Consider the following 17,114-nt stretch of genomic DNA (forward strand, 5'->3'; position numbering starts at 1 on the left):
ATTATGTTTGTGGGCCAGTTCTGTTTAACATTACAGACTGATTGATTGACTTGATTGGTCTTTCCAGAAGGTGCTTCTCATGGTGAGATAATGACCGAGCTTTGAAAGAGAACTGTGGTATTCAAAGATTCTGGAGTAACTATTTTCTTTCACGAGAACACCTTAATTTTATCTTTCTTTCATTCAGATTGCTGCTGGAAATTTAGCTGTCTTATGACTCATTTTAAATAACGAACTGTTGTTGTCAACAATACACAGTAATTTAATGTTGTGTTCTCTGCATCTGTTCCAGGGTCCCACTGGCCCACATGGAAACCCAGGACAGCCCGGCCTACCTGGACCCAAGGTTAGTGACCTTCTCCCATTGTAGAGACATCAACAGCTCCCTGAGAGTGCTAGACAGGGCTCTGGTTAGTATCTGTCTGTGTGGACGGCCAGAGGAGTTCCCTCAGCTATGTTTTTGTTAATCTTATTCGTAACTGAGATAATCTTGATTAGGACTATGAATGAAAAACATTGAACAGTGTGTTGCACTGATGCTGCAGACAAGGCCAATTACAACCTTTCTTTAGGCATAATGGTGAGTTCACTCTGGGGTTCATCAAAGAGTTCAATTTATAGCAATCGGATATAGAGTCAGATTTGGTGGAAGAGCTTTCTTGTTTGAGTGAGCTCTCAACAAATACTCCTTAGTAAACACATTACATTATATTCTAGTTAAATCAAGGATACAAACTATCATATGAGCATATGTTTGCAACACAATTTCAATGGTTTTGTATTGTTTTCCGTTTGTGCTTCATGCTGTATGTATTCTACATAATCGAATTTCAGTTGAACTGCTGCCGCAAAGGATTTTGTTATGAAATGCAAGAAAATGTGAACAATTTGAGCTTTAAACACATGATTGATTGTATACTGTGGCAGGCTGCACCCAAAGTTAAAGACTTCAAAGTCATGTACTTTCATATCTCCATTACTTCCTGTCACATAAGTGGGGATAAATGTGATTGCACCATTGTTTCTAATTGAATTGGGAGTCTAATTACTGTACAGTAAAAGTGAGATTTGAAAGAAGGATGTGGCAAGCCTGAGCTCTCTGTACTGCCTGAGGAAGTTTGCTGTCATTGTACAGACTGGCCTGCCAATCACCAGTGACAGGCCGACCCGAGAGCAAGACATGACGGTGTCATTACCCAAACCATGTCTTTGACTCCTTTCTGATCAAAGTTCATCAATCATCTCCTGTCTCTGCTGGGCAAAACACCAGACTGTGTATGGTCATAGTCCACAACAGTTGCTCAGTCAATCAAAACTTACTTAACACTTCTTTTTGCCAGACGAACAAAATGACAGCAGCAATTTCACAAAGATTCTCCAAATCTCTAACAGCCTGTTAATTCCACAAAGAAAAGGAGCTCTAAAACCTGACAACTTGGGGATTGTTAGAAATCTTCTGTGCATTGTTTTCTAATTTATATTCTCCATGAAAAACCATCAAGGACACAGTGAAAACAGTTAGCTAATGCTAGCTGACACGTTGGGACGTGCTGCTCGCTCCTGTTGCAGGTGTCTACTTCAGGAGGTGGTTGGGACGAAATGAGTTGTGTGCTGAGTACTGTGGTTTTGTAGGATGACAAAATGACCTGCGTTTGTTGTAATCAGTATATCATTTTAAGTTTAATATTGACATTAAGACTAATTTTTAAAAGTAGTGTGTACTATTTATGTTAGGCCCAACATTACCCAAAGATGTGTGTAGACCTTGTTAGGAGACTACTGCATCTCGGCAGGTCAGTGAATTGTCTGTTAAATCTTATACACTGACAAAAGTGTAATCTGCTGTCCTTAGTTTTTAACAAGTGGCATCAATTATAGCAGAGTCTGATGTGTTGTTCCCTGAGGAGCCAATCTCTGCTGCTCAGAGTGTGTGCAAGTGTGATTTAATCAGACACAGCCAGATGTAGGCAAGCATGATAATAATGAACCAGTGTGTTGTCACAGTGTAGCTGGAAAGACTGGAGGAGACAAGGGAAGTGATTGGCCTAAATGACATAACCCTTAGCCTAGATCATTGTTCTCCTGCTTTTCACCACTGAGCATAATTGTCCTGGCTCATTAGCCATGACACTGACTTCAAATATTAGGTAAAAAGAAAGACAGAAAAAAAAAGCCCTGGTAAGCTTTTTCCAGCATGGGACCAGATGTAAAGAATATGTTGGTACAAGTGAGCAAGGATGTGGGCAGCTCTGTGCAGATGGTTGTGGTGACTGCGGTCCCGACTGGCGACCACAGAGAGGCTGCATACACCATGCAGACTGTGGGAACAGTCATGCTATAGGAGCGGAAACAAAAGCTAAGTGTATGGTCCAGCCTCCCCTCCTTGGTCTTAGGATGTGAAACTTTCTGCTTGTAAGTGATAGCTCCTTACTTGACATTTTAGATAGTACATACATAGACTTCTAACTAAGATGAAACAAATGAAAGCACTTTCATGAGTTGTAATGTCTTCGCCTCCCTCACCCCGCACACATAAAGAGAGGAATGTTCTGTTTTTCTCCTCGGTCGTCAAGCAGCACAGGGAGATAGATGGATTTGTTCTGTGTCACCTCTGACCTTGCTGGGACACTGTGCATGTTTGGGTAAGGACCTCCAATTGGTTATTATGAAATATGGGGCAGCTGTGTGCACATGCAAAACCAAAATCAGTGTATCTAATACCATAGTGACCTATTGGTGAGTCATTCTCACACCCCCGACCCCTCTGTGGAGGCGGAACAGGGATTGAGAGACTCTTTGTCTCAGTTTGGGAAAATATGTCCAGTTGAAATGTGTTTGGTTACGAGGGCTTATACAGAGGGATATAGTCCTTGATGCTGAGCTCAGTTGACATGTGCTTTAAGCACAGTTTGAAATGTTATGACGATGTGCTTGCAGAACTTAAAAGCGCCTTTCAGTCTGCTTCATGCACTGCTAACTTTTTTTTTTTTTTTTTTTCAAAAGGAAGAAACCCTGGTTTTATGCCTTGCTCGAGTTTGTGCTCTCCCACCCGCAAGCTTTTCCATGCCTCACTGGGTGTCAGTCAAAACTGGAAATGTGATGCTAAAAATCCAAGTACCTGTTTGGAGTGGGTACAGACAGCTATTAAGGAGAATCTGCGTATCCAAACAATGGCTTAGCACCTTACACCAGAGCCAGCTGAAAATCTTAGAAGATACATTGTGTGTTCAGAAGTCTATGCTACACCTCATCACATGTACACACCACATTTTGAACAATCAGAGAAGCTATTGCTGTGTATTGATTGAGACTGTTTTGATGTATTTTCTTACTATCCAAACCCTTTTTTTCTGGTTCAATTTTTGAAATGTACAGAAGGGTGTATTGATGTATTTCATTGGCTGTTTCTCCTGCCCCAATGGAATAGCTAACCATTCAACAATACCTGAGCATGAAATTTAGAGTGTTGACAGAAATAAGTCAGATAATCAGATGAAATTGTGCTTTGAAATTGAGATCTCTTAACTTTGCTGCTGAGGCATTTCATAACACAGCTCTAGATGCATGACTGTCTGGAAGGATGTTTGAGTTTAAATTTTATTTTTAGATTTATGACAATAGAAATTGTTTTATTACCCCAGTTCACATCAGTCTGGGAAGAAAATCCCTGAGAACTCTGCCTGTTGAAATGTAATATTGCCGGTCTGTGGAAATGCACTGAGCATCAGCTCCATTCTGGCAGACTTTGACATATTGTCCGCCTTGTGGGAATTGCACATGTGGTCTGTGAGGACACAGAAACTGAGTGAGGTCCGGGACCTCAAAGGCTTTTGTGCTTCATTGCTAAGTGTCTCGTTTGGTCACTGTGCAGAAATGTGGATGCCAAGTCTGCAATAATTTCTAGCTCAGTATTTTACATGAAGAATTGCACGCAATTGTAAGTGCTTTGCTAAAAGATCAATGGTCGTTGCCAAGCTGCAGTGCTTTCATGAACTACCGCTTATAAACTAAAGAAAAAGCATGTTTGCAAGATATGAGTGTAACATCTTAGTCTTCACTCATAAAGGGGCAAGTTTTGTAATTTTTATGCCCGCTGCTATCTGGTCAGTTGTTTCAGGCCACAGTAACCCCATTTGTACAGCAGTGTGGTTACAAGATCTATTGTGAATTTACTGAAGCATGATATTTCAGTTGCAAATTTCACATGTTGAATTTAAAAAACTTTATGCTCTCTGTGACAAGAATCTATCAATAAAGTCACAGGTATTGATATTGTAACATTATCAAAGTAAATTCACCCAATTATTATGTAGTGTATCACTGGGTTTGATTTTGTGCAAGGACTGGCTTACGTGATGGTTTGAAGGGAACAACATCTGTTTTCCAATAGGAAGTAATGAGTTTATGGACCAAGCAGTCTAGATTTTGAGAAAAGGAAAACATGCAAATTCATCCTACTGACTTCACGTCTGTCTTCACAATTTTTAGGCTTAGCCAAGCTTTCATTTCAGACGTAGTCTGTTTATGTGAAGGATATTCATGGCTGTATTATATAAGACTGGTGCTGCCAGTGAGTGATACATTAAAAATAAACTTCAGTTGCTTCAGGTGCCCTTAACCCTGTGACTCTGTTTCTTTTCTAGGGTTCAAAGGGAGACCCTGGGCTGTCTCCAGGCCAGGCTCCGCCAGGAGAGAAGGTAAGAAATCTACCACCACTCTCCAATCCCACTCCCTGTCCCTCTGTGTTTCTCTTCGGCCCTTTTCACCTCGGTCTCTTTACAGTGTATTTCTCTTCTGTTCCCCCTGTCTGTCACAACTCCCATGACTGGTGGCATTTCACCTCAGCTGGTAGACAGTTTGCTTTATCAGTAATTTGAGCATGGGTCACTCATGTCTCAATGCTTTCTAGTTAGTGGATGATGAAAAAATTCCATCTCATACCATGTTTTTTGTATAGATTTGATAGAGTGCTCAATCAATGAGGTTGAGAATCTGGTTTTCCTCATCCAATTTAATTCATTCAACAGCCTCCTCTAAACCCCCTCTCTGCATTTCTGACTCATTTTATTATCACTCATTGTCTGGCCTCACCACAGCTGGTCTCCCTTACGCTCTCCATCCTTGTCTCTTTTTCTTCCATCACAGTAATGATTTTGTTGAGCCACACTCCTAAATGTCTTCAAGTGATTCAGCTCTGAAAAGTATCTTTTGCCCAAGTTTTCATGCTCTCTGCACTCTGCACTGTCTTTTACTTTTGTGTCTTTATCCCTCTCTTAGCATTCTTGTCTGTATTGTCTTATCTGTTTTTTCATGATTACCAAATGTTGCCCAGCATATGGTTTTGTTTAGAAGCAGCTTGAAGAAGAAATCTAAAATAAACCAATGGTACAGTAGACGCTGCCTGAAGTGGAAATTACATTTTAACTGTCCACATCACTTTCCTGTGGAAAATCTACTGATTTTTCCTGCTCAAGTTAAACATTAGATTATTATTATTTATTTTATTTTTTTTACAGTGATTATGAATAATGATGAATGATGAAGAGTCTGTTGAACCATTTCCTTGTTGTTCATTTGTCAACTAAGATTAAAAAAAAAAAAGAAGAATTAATGAGCTTTTTGTGCTGCTCTTTAGTGTTAAGTCGTTTATATCAATTTTATTTTATGGTGTGTAGATTAACTGTAAGAGAACTAAAGCAATGAACTGAATTTCTTTTCTTAACATACTTTTCTAAAGTGTAGAACTATTCATTGTTTTAATGCCTTAATAAAGCTTTTGCAATGGAATCGGTGGATTACTTCTTGCAAATTTTAATGTTGCTACAATCAACTATTCAATGGTGGAGTGCATTGCATCCTGCTTTTTTGAAAATGTTATGATACTCTCTCTTTCATTTATTCCAATAGGGAGACAGAGGTCCACCAGGTCTGCTTGGGCAGGATGGATTTCCAGGTCTACCGGTAAGGTTTATTATGTTAAACTGCTTGTATTTAAACTAGCTGCTGATGCTGAAGATAGAAGAAGGCTTTGTTTGTATGAACTGTCTGACACTTTGTCAAGAAATCTATTGGACCCCTGCTTATATTTTACTCTTAAAATTACAGTGTCTTTGAATTCTCTGTATTACTGTGAGGCAAAAGTAGGTTTTGCACATATATTACTGGTTCATACAAGTCAATGGTTTCTAGAGTTGAGATTAAGATTTAAGTATAAAAGTAGCTGACACGGTATCTGTATTCCCACTGTGATCTCCCCCACACTGTTAGCCACAGCCATTAACGAGGCCTCTTAATGTGGTCAGCATTAGGTTACCCTGTCAGAGACAGCCTACAGCCCACCCTGCTCCCTGTCTGTCTTCAGTCTTTATGTCTGTCTTTATGTTATTAGAAAGAAATGTGTACATATATATATATCTATAACCTTCTTAGTTTTTTTTTCTTACTTCATCTGATTACCTCACACTGTCTTCTCGTTCACTGTCTTTGCATACCTCTCTCTGCATATATTTCCATCTGTATCAGTCAGAGCATCAGATCTGTTAGGATGTGGTGCTGCCTCACTTAAACCTGATAGGGTTTGAGGTCAAGGTCAAAGGTCATCCAAAAGAGGAAAGGCATCCTGCCCAGGGCTAGGGGGTCAGTGACATGCACAGTACCCCATGCCTCCTCAGGTCAACAATTGTGACGTCTAAAGATGGAGGATTTCATTGACATTGCTATCAGTAAAAAGAAGGACCTTGGCATTCTCTGTGTCCACCTGTGCACACAAGGACACATGTCCTTTGGATACAAAACAGATCAATGTGCTGTAGCAGGTCACCCACATGGCTTTGTCTGCACAGTTGTCCAGGTAGCTTCTGATTGAAACTCTGAGACTGGCCTTCACATAGCTGGCCTTCACCTTACGTCCCAGGAGGTCGTCCCAGTGTTTGCAGTAGCTGAACCTAATATACCCAGCACACGAACCGTGCCCCCTCAAGTATTTTCAGAGGAAATGACTGGCTCGGGGCCTATGCTCTTTACCCCCAAGTGGGCCTTTTATTGAGTGTGAAGGTTCATGTGTCACAACCTCGGAAGCACACGGTGGAGTCAATGGAACCGTTCAAGGTCTCTCACTGCCCCAAAAAGGTACTGACCTGGCTCTGACTTTGTGTTTGGAGCTGTAAACATCTGTTGTTGATCAAGAGAAAAATAAAAGGTCTTACGAGAAGAAAAGCTCTCATTTATCAAACAAAAAATCCTGTTAAATTTCCAGAGAAATGCTTGCTTAACTAAATGGCACAAAATTGACTGAGGATTAGAATGAGTCAGCTATTAATCTTATAGGTCATCTTTTTGTTTCGGTTGTGTCAGTTTTCCTTTTAAACCTCACCCACACTTTACTCTGGAAAAGATTCACATTGAAGCTTTTGGCCAGAACCCAAAATGGGCCACAGACTGGTTTCCAGATACACTACACAGGACAAACAGGATAATGTATTCTAATGAGCAAACTTCTCTTATATAGAGAATGAAACATTAAAACACACATGCACATATGCTGTATTATCACTTATCATCACACACCCACACTAATCTCCTTCCCAATCTCTGCCCAACAATAACAGGAAGTACAGACCATGTGGATGTTAATACTGACCAACACTTTTTAAATATCAGTCTTGCATGCATGGAGATTTAAAGTCAGAATTAGTAGCTAGTTCCCAATCACACCATCCCCACATACTGGCTGCTGAAGAGGATGCAGATTCCTAGATTACTTAGCATCCCTCAGGTGTCTCTGGGATGGATGCATGCCACAAGCATACATAATTAAAATGCAGAGAGTAATTTAGATTTGCAATAAGAACAACAACTCTGCAGTTCTATATTAGATGATTCACTAGTAGTCATCTTGAAATGCAGTGTCCTTTGCAATGTTGGTTGCTCGGTACACCACCTGGTCCAGCCTGAAATATTTCTGCTATGACATGGATTGCCATGAAACTTAATGCAGACATTCATGGTCCAGACATGACTTTGGTGATTCCTTGACTTTTTCCCCTCTGACCCCACCAGCAGGTTGCCAGTTTTGCCTTTTGGTGAAATGCCTGAACAACTATTCGATACATTTCCATGAAATTTGGTACAAATATTCATGGTTCCCAGAGGATGAATCCTAGTGACTTAAGTGATCCACTGACTTTTACTCTATTGCCGCAGTGAGGTTTTGTGTAAAAGTCTTGACAGCTATTTAATGACCTTAACTTGACCTTTAGTGGAATGCCATCGTCTGGTCTAAAATTTCATCTGACTGATACTTTGACATATGACCAAATACCTACAACACTTATGCCATTGCAATCAGTCTCAGCTGTACTTTGTGTTTAGCTTGTTGTTGTTTGTCATGTTAACATGCTCACTTTATCCTTAAGCTCACAGCACTGCTGAGATGCTTTGAGGCCGAAGTACATATGGAGTCATCAGCTACTGGCTCGAGAATCTTAGTGTTCATAGTGTTTTTACATGAAATGACTCAAAAGATATTTGTGTATTCCATTTTTCAAGGGTCCTAAAGGTTATCCAGGGCCACCCGGACTGCCAGGAGAACAGGTAAGTGTGTGTGGTGGGAGTGTGTGCGTGTGTGTCTGTCTAAGCAAAAGAAAAAGTTTTATTTAGCCAGAGTTCAGGCGTTAGCACTGATGGGACATGGACTATTGGAGTCATCAGCATTCCTACATGCACAAACATTCATACACAAACAGAATTGGTCCATGTTAGTCTTTATATGCACATACACACACAAAACACACGGTTGTGCTTTTGTGCGTCACCAGCCAGTTACATCAGTCCTGTAGCTGTCCTCTCTAGTCAGTAGTTCCCTTTATCCTCCTTTTAATCCCCCTCTTTTTGATGGAAAAAACTCTTTTAATCATCAAAATGCTAACAATTAACAAGATTACACAGACGTGACAGCATCAGCTGAATGTTTAAAGATGAAAGTGTAATGTGTCAGTTTAACAGTGGGAAAAACAGCAGAGTGAGCAAGTGAGGGAGGGGTGGGCTGGAGGGTTGTAGAAAGGTACAGTTAATAGACAGGATTGTCTTGGTGGAGGCTGAATGAACAGTGCTTGTTTTATTCCTCAGTTGGCAATGCTGGTAGAGGTTCCTGTGTCTCCTCTTTCGCTTTATCCATCCATCTAATCTCCCTATTCACCGTTCATTCATTCTCTGTCTCTCTGTCTCTGCTGCAGGGCATACCAGGACCTCCTGGGGAAGCGGGGGCTGCAGGTTACCCTGGCAGGCAGGTGCAGTGAAAAATACAAAAATACGCTTCCAGTTCCTCCATTGATCCTCTTACATTCATCGCTATTCTACTAATAACACTACAGAGAATATACAGCAATAATGATGGTGACATTATGCACCACCCATTTCGGATTTGGAATTAAGGGGTAGAAAATTGGCATTTGCACTTCAATGTATTGGAAATGTAGTTTACAATAAAATGCATGAAGTAGTGGAATTGGTTCCCTGATGTCCTTTTATGTGTGCAGTCTGTGGACTTAAACCATGTGCGCTGCCAGCAGTGCAGACGGAGTATATAAAGTGCAACTTAAAGTATAAAAACCACATGTTTTCTTTTAGCTGTCAGTCAAATCTGCTGTACTTCTCCATTCAGATCCTTATGTATGTAGGTTTGCTTCATCATGTCAAATCACTGAGTTTGCAGCTGTTGTGACAATAGGTCCTCCTCACCAGTCTTTCCTTTGCTGCAGGGCTCAGCTGGACCACAAGGTAACCCGGGTCCTAAAGGTGTCCGTGTAAGTACAAGTGGCTCTCTGCTCTCACTTTGCCCTCTTTTCTTCTGCAGTACTGGTTTGAACATTTAATTTCCTGAAAGGATTAGGACAGTGTCAGACCTTCAGCCTCGGTCAAGAGAGACTTCCCAGGATCTGAGTTGTATTTCTGACATACTGCCTGACGTGTGACTGCTTGCGGGGGCCGGTCCACGCTCTGGGTTGTCTCTATAAAGACTGGCTGGTTCCTGCTAGTATCATTCCTCAGCAAAGCAGGAATGCCCCCAAAAACAAGAGAACAGAAGAAAGACAAGAGGACAGAGGACAAACAGATGGGAGAAAGTATGATAACAGACGGCAGGGAGTGAAATGAGCTAGTGAGAGAAGGGACTTGCATGGAGAGTTGCAGCTTAAAGAAAGAGGAAAGCTGGGATTACTATGTCAGAGTGAGGCGGGCAGGTGAAAAAGAGCCACAGAGACACTCAGTGCAAGGATAAAATATGAGTGAGAGAGAAAAGAAGATGAAAGGGAAAGATTACTCATACATACCAACTACGTCCTGTGCCAACTGCTAGAAGTATTTGAATCCAAAAAAACAAGCTCACAGTCATCCAGATACCAGAAGGACGGTAGAGCTAATGTATGTCAGGGTTTTATATTAAGAAAATATGATATGGGAGAGTTGTTTTGGATATACGTTAGACTACAACACACAACTAATTATAATATGATAGACCTTTAGTTTTAATGGCTGACACATCATCAGATATTCCAGCACCTCTAGTATATGCATTGACCTGCATCTGTTGGATTCATTCACTGTTTGTTGAAGCCAACACATCCTGACACAGTAAGCAAATACCACAGCAGGTGGGAAGCACAGTGCAGATGAAACTTGGCATCTCAAACCTTTGAAATGATGCTGTTGATGTGTTGGAGATTCAACAAAGGGAATTCAGACATAAATTTGATTGATTCATGGTCTCAGACCTGAAGGTACAGACAGTGATCCAGCCCACATCATACTCAGCAGCAAATTCCAAATTGAATTCCACTGAACGACAAGTTGTAGTAACACACCAACATATGCAGCAATGCGCAGGCAAAGACAGGAAAGAAGAAGAGTGCTTGCAAGTAACGGATGGATGCAACACAGAGTTGAAAACATTTAAAATTTGGCTTTCCACTTCTTTTAAGAGGAAGGAAATGCATTAACACCTTTGTTAGAGCTCATGGATGCAATACTTTTGGTGAGCAACACTGAATGTAAACAGAGCTTTTGCATGTTCACAATGAAACTTACAAAGAATGTAAAGAGAGTTTGTATGAACAGAATAACACACAGCGGCCTGCCCAATGGCTCCACATGTTCCTCTAGAGTCTCCCACAGGATACATCCAGGTGACTGCTGAAAAACATGGTTTTGTTGTAATGTTCTGACGATATTGAGATAGAAAATTTTGCTAATTTCCAGGGTTTCATCGGGCCTCCTGGTGTTGCTGGGCCGCTGGGTCTGGAGGGGGAGAAAGTGAGTGATGTTTCTTTGTATTCAGTTACATGATGTCAGTAATCCCTCCAATAATGTCCTCTTCTTCATGTCCTCTCAGTCCATTTGCCTTCCCCTCCTTTGTCTGATACTTGGTACCTCTCTGAGCCTTCGTTTACAGCTGAAAATTGTTAACAGAAACAAATGTGGGGCAAATTGACAGTTTATATTTAGGCAATTACTGAATGACGTCACTCATTCCTTCATTCTTTTGAGATTCCAGCCTCATGGAAATCCTGGTCTTCGCTGCTCTGTTGTGGCTTGCAGCACATCTGCTTGCTTTATGCCAAGGGAACTATTAATTCATTGTGATGAATCAGTTTTTGAATCCTTGCTTACAATAGGCCACATTAAGAATCTCTCTCAATTTGATGGTATTACAGGTGGGTGGTTGTGCTCCATTTTATCCAGAGAGATATATAGAAGAGATCAGAAGAACTCTCCCTTCTCAGTCTTCTATAGTCTGTAAAGTCTGTTGTGTGGTTGTATGTCCCACATTTGAGACATTTATCCTCTTGTTTTTCTTTTGAAGGGCATCCCTGGTCCTGTTGGAAAACCTGGTCCCAAAGGAAGACACGTAATAATGAATACATTTTCATTTCTCCCGTAACTCCAAAATTATTTCCATCTATCAATAGTTATGAGGGGACAGCTGCAGGTGTGATTGTCTGTGTTATCTTTTGGAAAATCAGGGCAATAAAAATGTAAAAATGGATAGAGATGTTATCCATCTCTTAATATATACAGCATGTCCTCTTCAAATAGCAGTAATTCATATTCACAAAAGCCCCAGGAACAACCAAAGGAGATTCATTTGTATGCTGCAACTGTTGTGAATGTGTTAAAGCAGCAGGACACTGAGGGCCACTGTTTAAACAGTGCAGAGAGAGAGAAAATAAAATAAAGAGCTCCTTCAGAGATTTAACACTATTCAAGGTGTGGCAAATCACACTGGAAATGTTTAATGGCATATATTTTGGCGTAGGTCCTGCAATACCAAGTTTGTTCCAGGGTGGCAATCAGAAAAAACCCAGTTAGATTAAGATAGACACAGATGGAATGTCAAAGTTGGGCCCTCACACTGTGAAAAGTTAATGTTTAAAAACAAGCCCTAGCTTTTCTGCAGTGGAGTTGCCAAGCGGGCAGACAGCCCAGTGTCTCTTTCATCCAAAGGGTTTTTTTTCTGGAACGCTGAGCGATGTCTGGCTAACTGGATCAAAGTCTGTGGCCTCAGGGCTGCTGTAAGCCAGTCCACCATTTCACCAGTGCACTGGCTAATTATGCTTCATTAAATGAGCATTATTAATAAAGCAAAAAGCAATAAAAGCAAACGTGATCTTGATCAACACGTTGTGAAAATTGTATGCAAGTGGAAGGTGTGACTGGCAGTGGTTGCCCTGGCCTTCTTAAACTGAATGTGGATGACCTTCCCTTGCAGGGTGTGGTGGGTGATGTTGGGGAGAGGGGGCCTCCTGGTCCTGATGGCAATGAGGTGAGAACTCTTGTTTGCCTCCTGGTGAACTCAACTGTCCTCTTTTTTGTCCTACACTTTTCATCTACCTCCACCTTTCTGTCTTCCATCTCTAAAGTTTGGCTCTCCCTGCTCCTTGCTTGTCCTCTCTCGTCAGTGACTGTGCGTGCAAGTGCACAATGCCAAGCTATTTCCTGCTTAAACCTGTTCAGAAGGCATGTTGTCATCACTTCCAAAATGTATCCATAGCGTGTAATAGAAAAACACAAGCAATACATTTTTGGGTTTCGGCCATAAATTTGTTTCGATGCTTTGTCATCCCAGATGTGAGCATATGAAAACATAAAGTCACTTGCAGTATTTCCAATGTAGCCTTGGAAATGAGGAATGTGCAATGCTGTAAGTGTCCTGTCCTGTGTACTTAGGATGTTGCTGTGATGTTTCACAGGGGCCTGTTGGTGGGACTGGCATTAGCGGCTTTCCTGGCCTGAGGGTGAGTATCAGTTTCGTAATGTTATCATTTTTATTAATGTGTGACATTTCCCGTGCCAAACGCTCTGTGTTTGATCTGTCATTCACTTGACTCACAGTTCCGCTTCTGTCACTCATTGTTCTTGTTTTCAAGATTGCTCGCCTGTCCGTCTTTCTCTGTGCTCGTCTGTCTTCAGTGGTTAGATTTGGGTTTGGATGATGGATAGCAGGATGTGCTGAACGTGTACTGTATAGTAATGGAGATGTAGGGAGTGGAGTTTGAATGATTATTGGTGGCAAACTTGGCAAACTGTTTTCCTATCCGCTCTGCCTGAGTCACTGACAAGTGACACACACATTCACATACACAGCATGAAATACTGTAAGCACAAACCGATACAGAGAGCTGATTAGATGAAGACCGTGAGAACATAAAACCTTCAAACAAACCAGCCATGCAACCAAGTAAGCCACAGGTGCCGTTCCCATTGTATGCAGCAGCCCTCTTATCACATAGTACCCTAGTACCCTAAACATATAGAAATGTGACAAACACTGTTATTGGTGTACATCAAATGAAGAAAAGTCCAGTGTCAGTTTCAGTAATCGTCCAGTGTGTGGGCTTGTTTGAAAACATCACTCGCAGACCTTAAATGTTACCAGCATAACCACCTGGGAGGCTCCGTCTTATTATTGCAGAGAGAAGAAATCGACTGTCACAGGCCTAATAGAGAGCATGCTGTGTTTTTACTGTGGAATGTACAAGTGTTAAAAAGCCTTGAGTTCACAGAGGCCTTGGAAACAGCCCCCAGTTCATGTCAGCAAAACAGATACAACTGTGCATGGCACCTCTCCTGTGCCATCATTTCAAACTTCATTTACACTGGTTCGCTGTCAGGGCGTCGGGATTTATGGGGGTGCTTGAAGGGTCAGTCTGTGTGCTCAGGGCAGACCTGGATGGATAGGCTATCCTTAACTTTCACCTCAGCCACGGCCTGTAATTCATCTTTACGATGCACACTGACATGAAACCTGTAGACACTATTGTTAAGTATTTTGTTTTTACTCTAACAAGGCTCTTATCAAAGAGATGCTTGTATATGTATGACCCTGCTTATGCAATGCGTTGTGGCACTGTTTGTCGCTGTAGAAGTTGGTGGTAATATTGACAAAAGCAAATCATTGTCATGCCACGTTAACTGAAAACCTCTCCATGTGTGTGTCTGCTCATTTGTATGTTGAACAAAGGTTACCTCCATGCCTTACATTTTAGTCAGACCTGAGGCACAGCAGATCACTTTGTATGGTCTGGAAAGAACAAAATGTGACACAGATGTTCCCACATGCATGCACTAATGGGCTGCATGCACTACACACACACACACACACACACACACACACACACACACACACACACATACACATACACACGCACCTAGTTAGCCTTATTTTCTCTTTGTAGCATTATAATCAACATCTAATGTTGGATTCAGAAGAGACGCTGTGATTCCTGACAGGTTTCTCAGTAGGAGTGGTTGAATTTCTTTGCTAGGTTTGAACCACATGTGCATGAAATTGAGACAAGGTATGGCGATTTTATTTATGTCACACATCTGTTTGCTTTTCATTACAATGCATTCAGCAACAACAGTGGTCCATGTTCCCCATGTGTTATCTAAAACATGTTTAGAGATGGTGAACTGTCTGATTTCCCTTTTCTTTAAAATGATAAATAAATGAAGAGATTAAAAATAAGCATCATTCTGGAATGAGTGGAAGTGACAGTGACGTTTGTGGCAGAATGGTTTTGGTCGTAGCGTAAACAGAATCAGATGTCTGATGGCACCGTGTCACTGAAACCTCCTGAGGCCAGAGCACGTCCTCTCTCACTCTCTTTGTTCTCCACGTCTCCTCTCCCTTTCTTTGTTTTAATTGCCTTTTAGTGACTCTATTAATCTTCAAAACATTGTGTGTTGTTGAAGTTACTTCATTGCCCTTGCACATTTTCACCCTGTGTAGTTTTGTTGCACATTATGTTCTGACACCAGTGTGGCTGCAAGCTTTCATGGAAAAAAATCCAAACACCATCAAGCCTTAATAAACCGATCGAGTTAATGATGGGCTCATGATTTGCTGATCGTATTCAAAATGTTTTTCATTAAAGACATGGCCAGTGTTGTGAAAAGCTCAAATCTTCAAAATTCTGTGTTGAGGGTTTTTTTTTTTTTTTTTACAAACTACAAAATTATATATATTTTTATACAAAAATGACCCAGCCCCGTGAAAAAGGCCAAAACATTTAGAAGCAGAGAAATGAGTTCTTGATAATTAAAGCTGATGTCGTGGTTACTTGTCTTTATATCAACAAATTATTGCCTCTAAGTACTTTTGAGTAATCACACAAGAGAGCCCAAATACTTACACCTTCTTAATCCCGTCTTTGATGTAATTCATATTTAGTCAACTTTCCAGCTGAGTGATTTTGACACAGGATGGATCTCACAAAGAGCTTTAATTTGACATCAGAATCCGAATCAAAGTCTCATTTTCACTTCCCAGTGTCTGTCACACCCTTGTGGCTCTGTTCATTTATTGAAAGGCAATTACACAAAGTTAGATCTTTAGTTAAGTAGCAGAAACAGAGCAGCAAGTGTTCGCTCTGGTATGCACTTGATGTCCCTGCCAGTGTGTGACTCAACAAAATGTGATGCAGCCAGACACTCTTTGATAGCCTGAGTGAAAAGCAAAAAGGGTGAAGTGGAGACACAAATAGTTTTTTGAAATTTTATGGCGTTTTTTTCTGTGTATTACTCCTTTATTACTTAAACCATTTGGCTGCAAATACAGTAAATTACTTGTACTTTCTCCACTGGCATTTTACGTGTCACATGCGATAATCTTGTATATCGTTCAGTCGGTGATAAAGCATTTTCTGTTTGTTTGTGTTCTCTGTGGCTGCAGCAGTTGCGTTGAAGCAAGAGGTGCAGGAATGCAACAATCTGTTTTTTGTCAAGATCATCCAGAATGGTTTGGATGATCTCTAACCACCTGGCAGTCAGGCTACATCTTGGCAGCAGTATGTGCAAAGGCTCTGTGTGGGATGTTGATGTACCAGGCTAGTAGACACCAGAGTTCTTTTTCTTAGCATATCTCCTCCTTTCAGTACATCATTTTTCATAGTCTCTGTTGAAAGCCTCTTTTCATGGAGTGCGTGTGATTTGTGTCCATCCTGCTGCAGTACCACAGTGGAGCCGCAGCATCAAACACCAGCCTTACAGAGTCCAGATGGACTCCTAGTTTGGGCCACATGTCCATGATGACATAAAATTAAGCCAAGAACACTTGCCTCTCACTTACACTTTGTCACATATTGACCGCACTGACAGGTGTTTGGATAGAGGATAGTGCTCTGATACTAACATTTCAGTTTTTCAGTCTCTCTGACAAATTCAAGATTCCCAATAGTCTTTTTATTCATTTGTATTCACTATGCTGCAGACACCGTCTCTGCTCTTGATTGTTTTGGAACAAATTTTGATGGATCTTCCCCCGACTCGCTTCTCCTTTAAGCCGTCTCAAAGAGACAATAAAAATGTTAACCACAATGCATGGGAATATACGTCCTGTTGGTACAAAGGCTGTGTTTAGTTAAAGTGTTTGTGTGCTTCTGCATGAATGATACATACAATATGTGCATGTGCTTGCGTGTACTTAGACACACACACATTCATCATTGTCACCACAACATCATTGCTACTGGCAAGTTTGTAGCAGTTACAGTGAAAACCACAATCAGAGGGCAGCTTAACTGCATGCCTACTTGTAAAGGGTATTTTTTCAGTCCAGC

General features: G+C 41.1%; 1 protein-coding gene across 1 annotated transcript in view; it reads left to right on the top strand.

Annotated features, from left to right (window-relative positions):
- col24a1 (collagen type XXIV alpha 1 chain) overlaps nt 1-17,114 on the top strand; it is an 84,694-nt gene that overhangs the window by 23,131 nt on the left and 44,449 nt on the right. Inside the window, exons 5-14 of the mRNA XM_076727297.1 lie at nt 293-346; nt 4,644-4,697; nt 5,908-5,961; nt 8,548-8,592; nt 9,234-9,287; nt 9,759-9,803; nt 11,254-11,307; nt 11,858-11,902; nt 12,764-12,817; nt 13,245-13,289. Of these exons, the coding sequence (XP_076583412.1) occupies nt 293-346; nt 4,644-4,697; nt 5,908-5,961; nt 8,548-8,592; nt 9,234-9,287; nt 9,759-9,803; nt 11,254-11,307; nt 11,858-11,902; nt 12,764-12,817; nt 13,245-13,289 (504 nt within the window). The remainder of the gene's footprint in view (nt 1-292; nt 347-4,643; nt 4,698-5,907; nt 5,962-8,547; nt 8,593-9,233; nt 9,288-9,758; nt 9,804-11,253; nt 11,308-11,857; nt 11,903-12,763; nt 12,818-13,244; nt 13,290-17,114) is intronic.

Source organism: Chaetodon auriga, chromosome 3, assembly GCF_051107435.1.
Source record: "Chaetodon auriga isolate fChaAug3 chromosome 3, fChaAug3.hap1, whole genome shotgun sequence".
NCBI classification, from domain to species: domain Eukaryota; kingdom Metazoa; phylum Chordata; class Actinopteri; order Chaetodontiformes; family Chaetodontidae; genus Chaetodon; species Chaetodon auriga.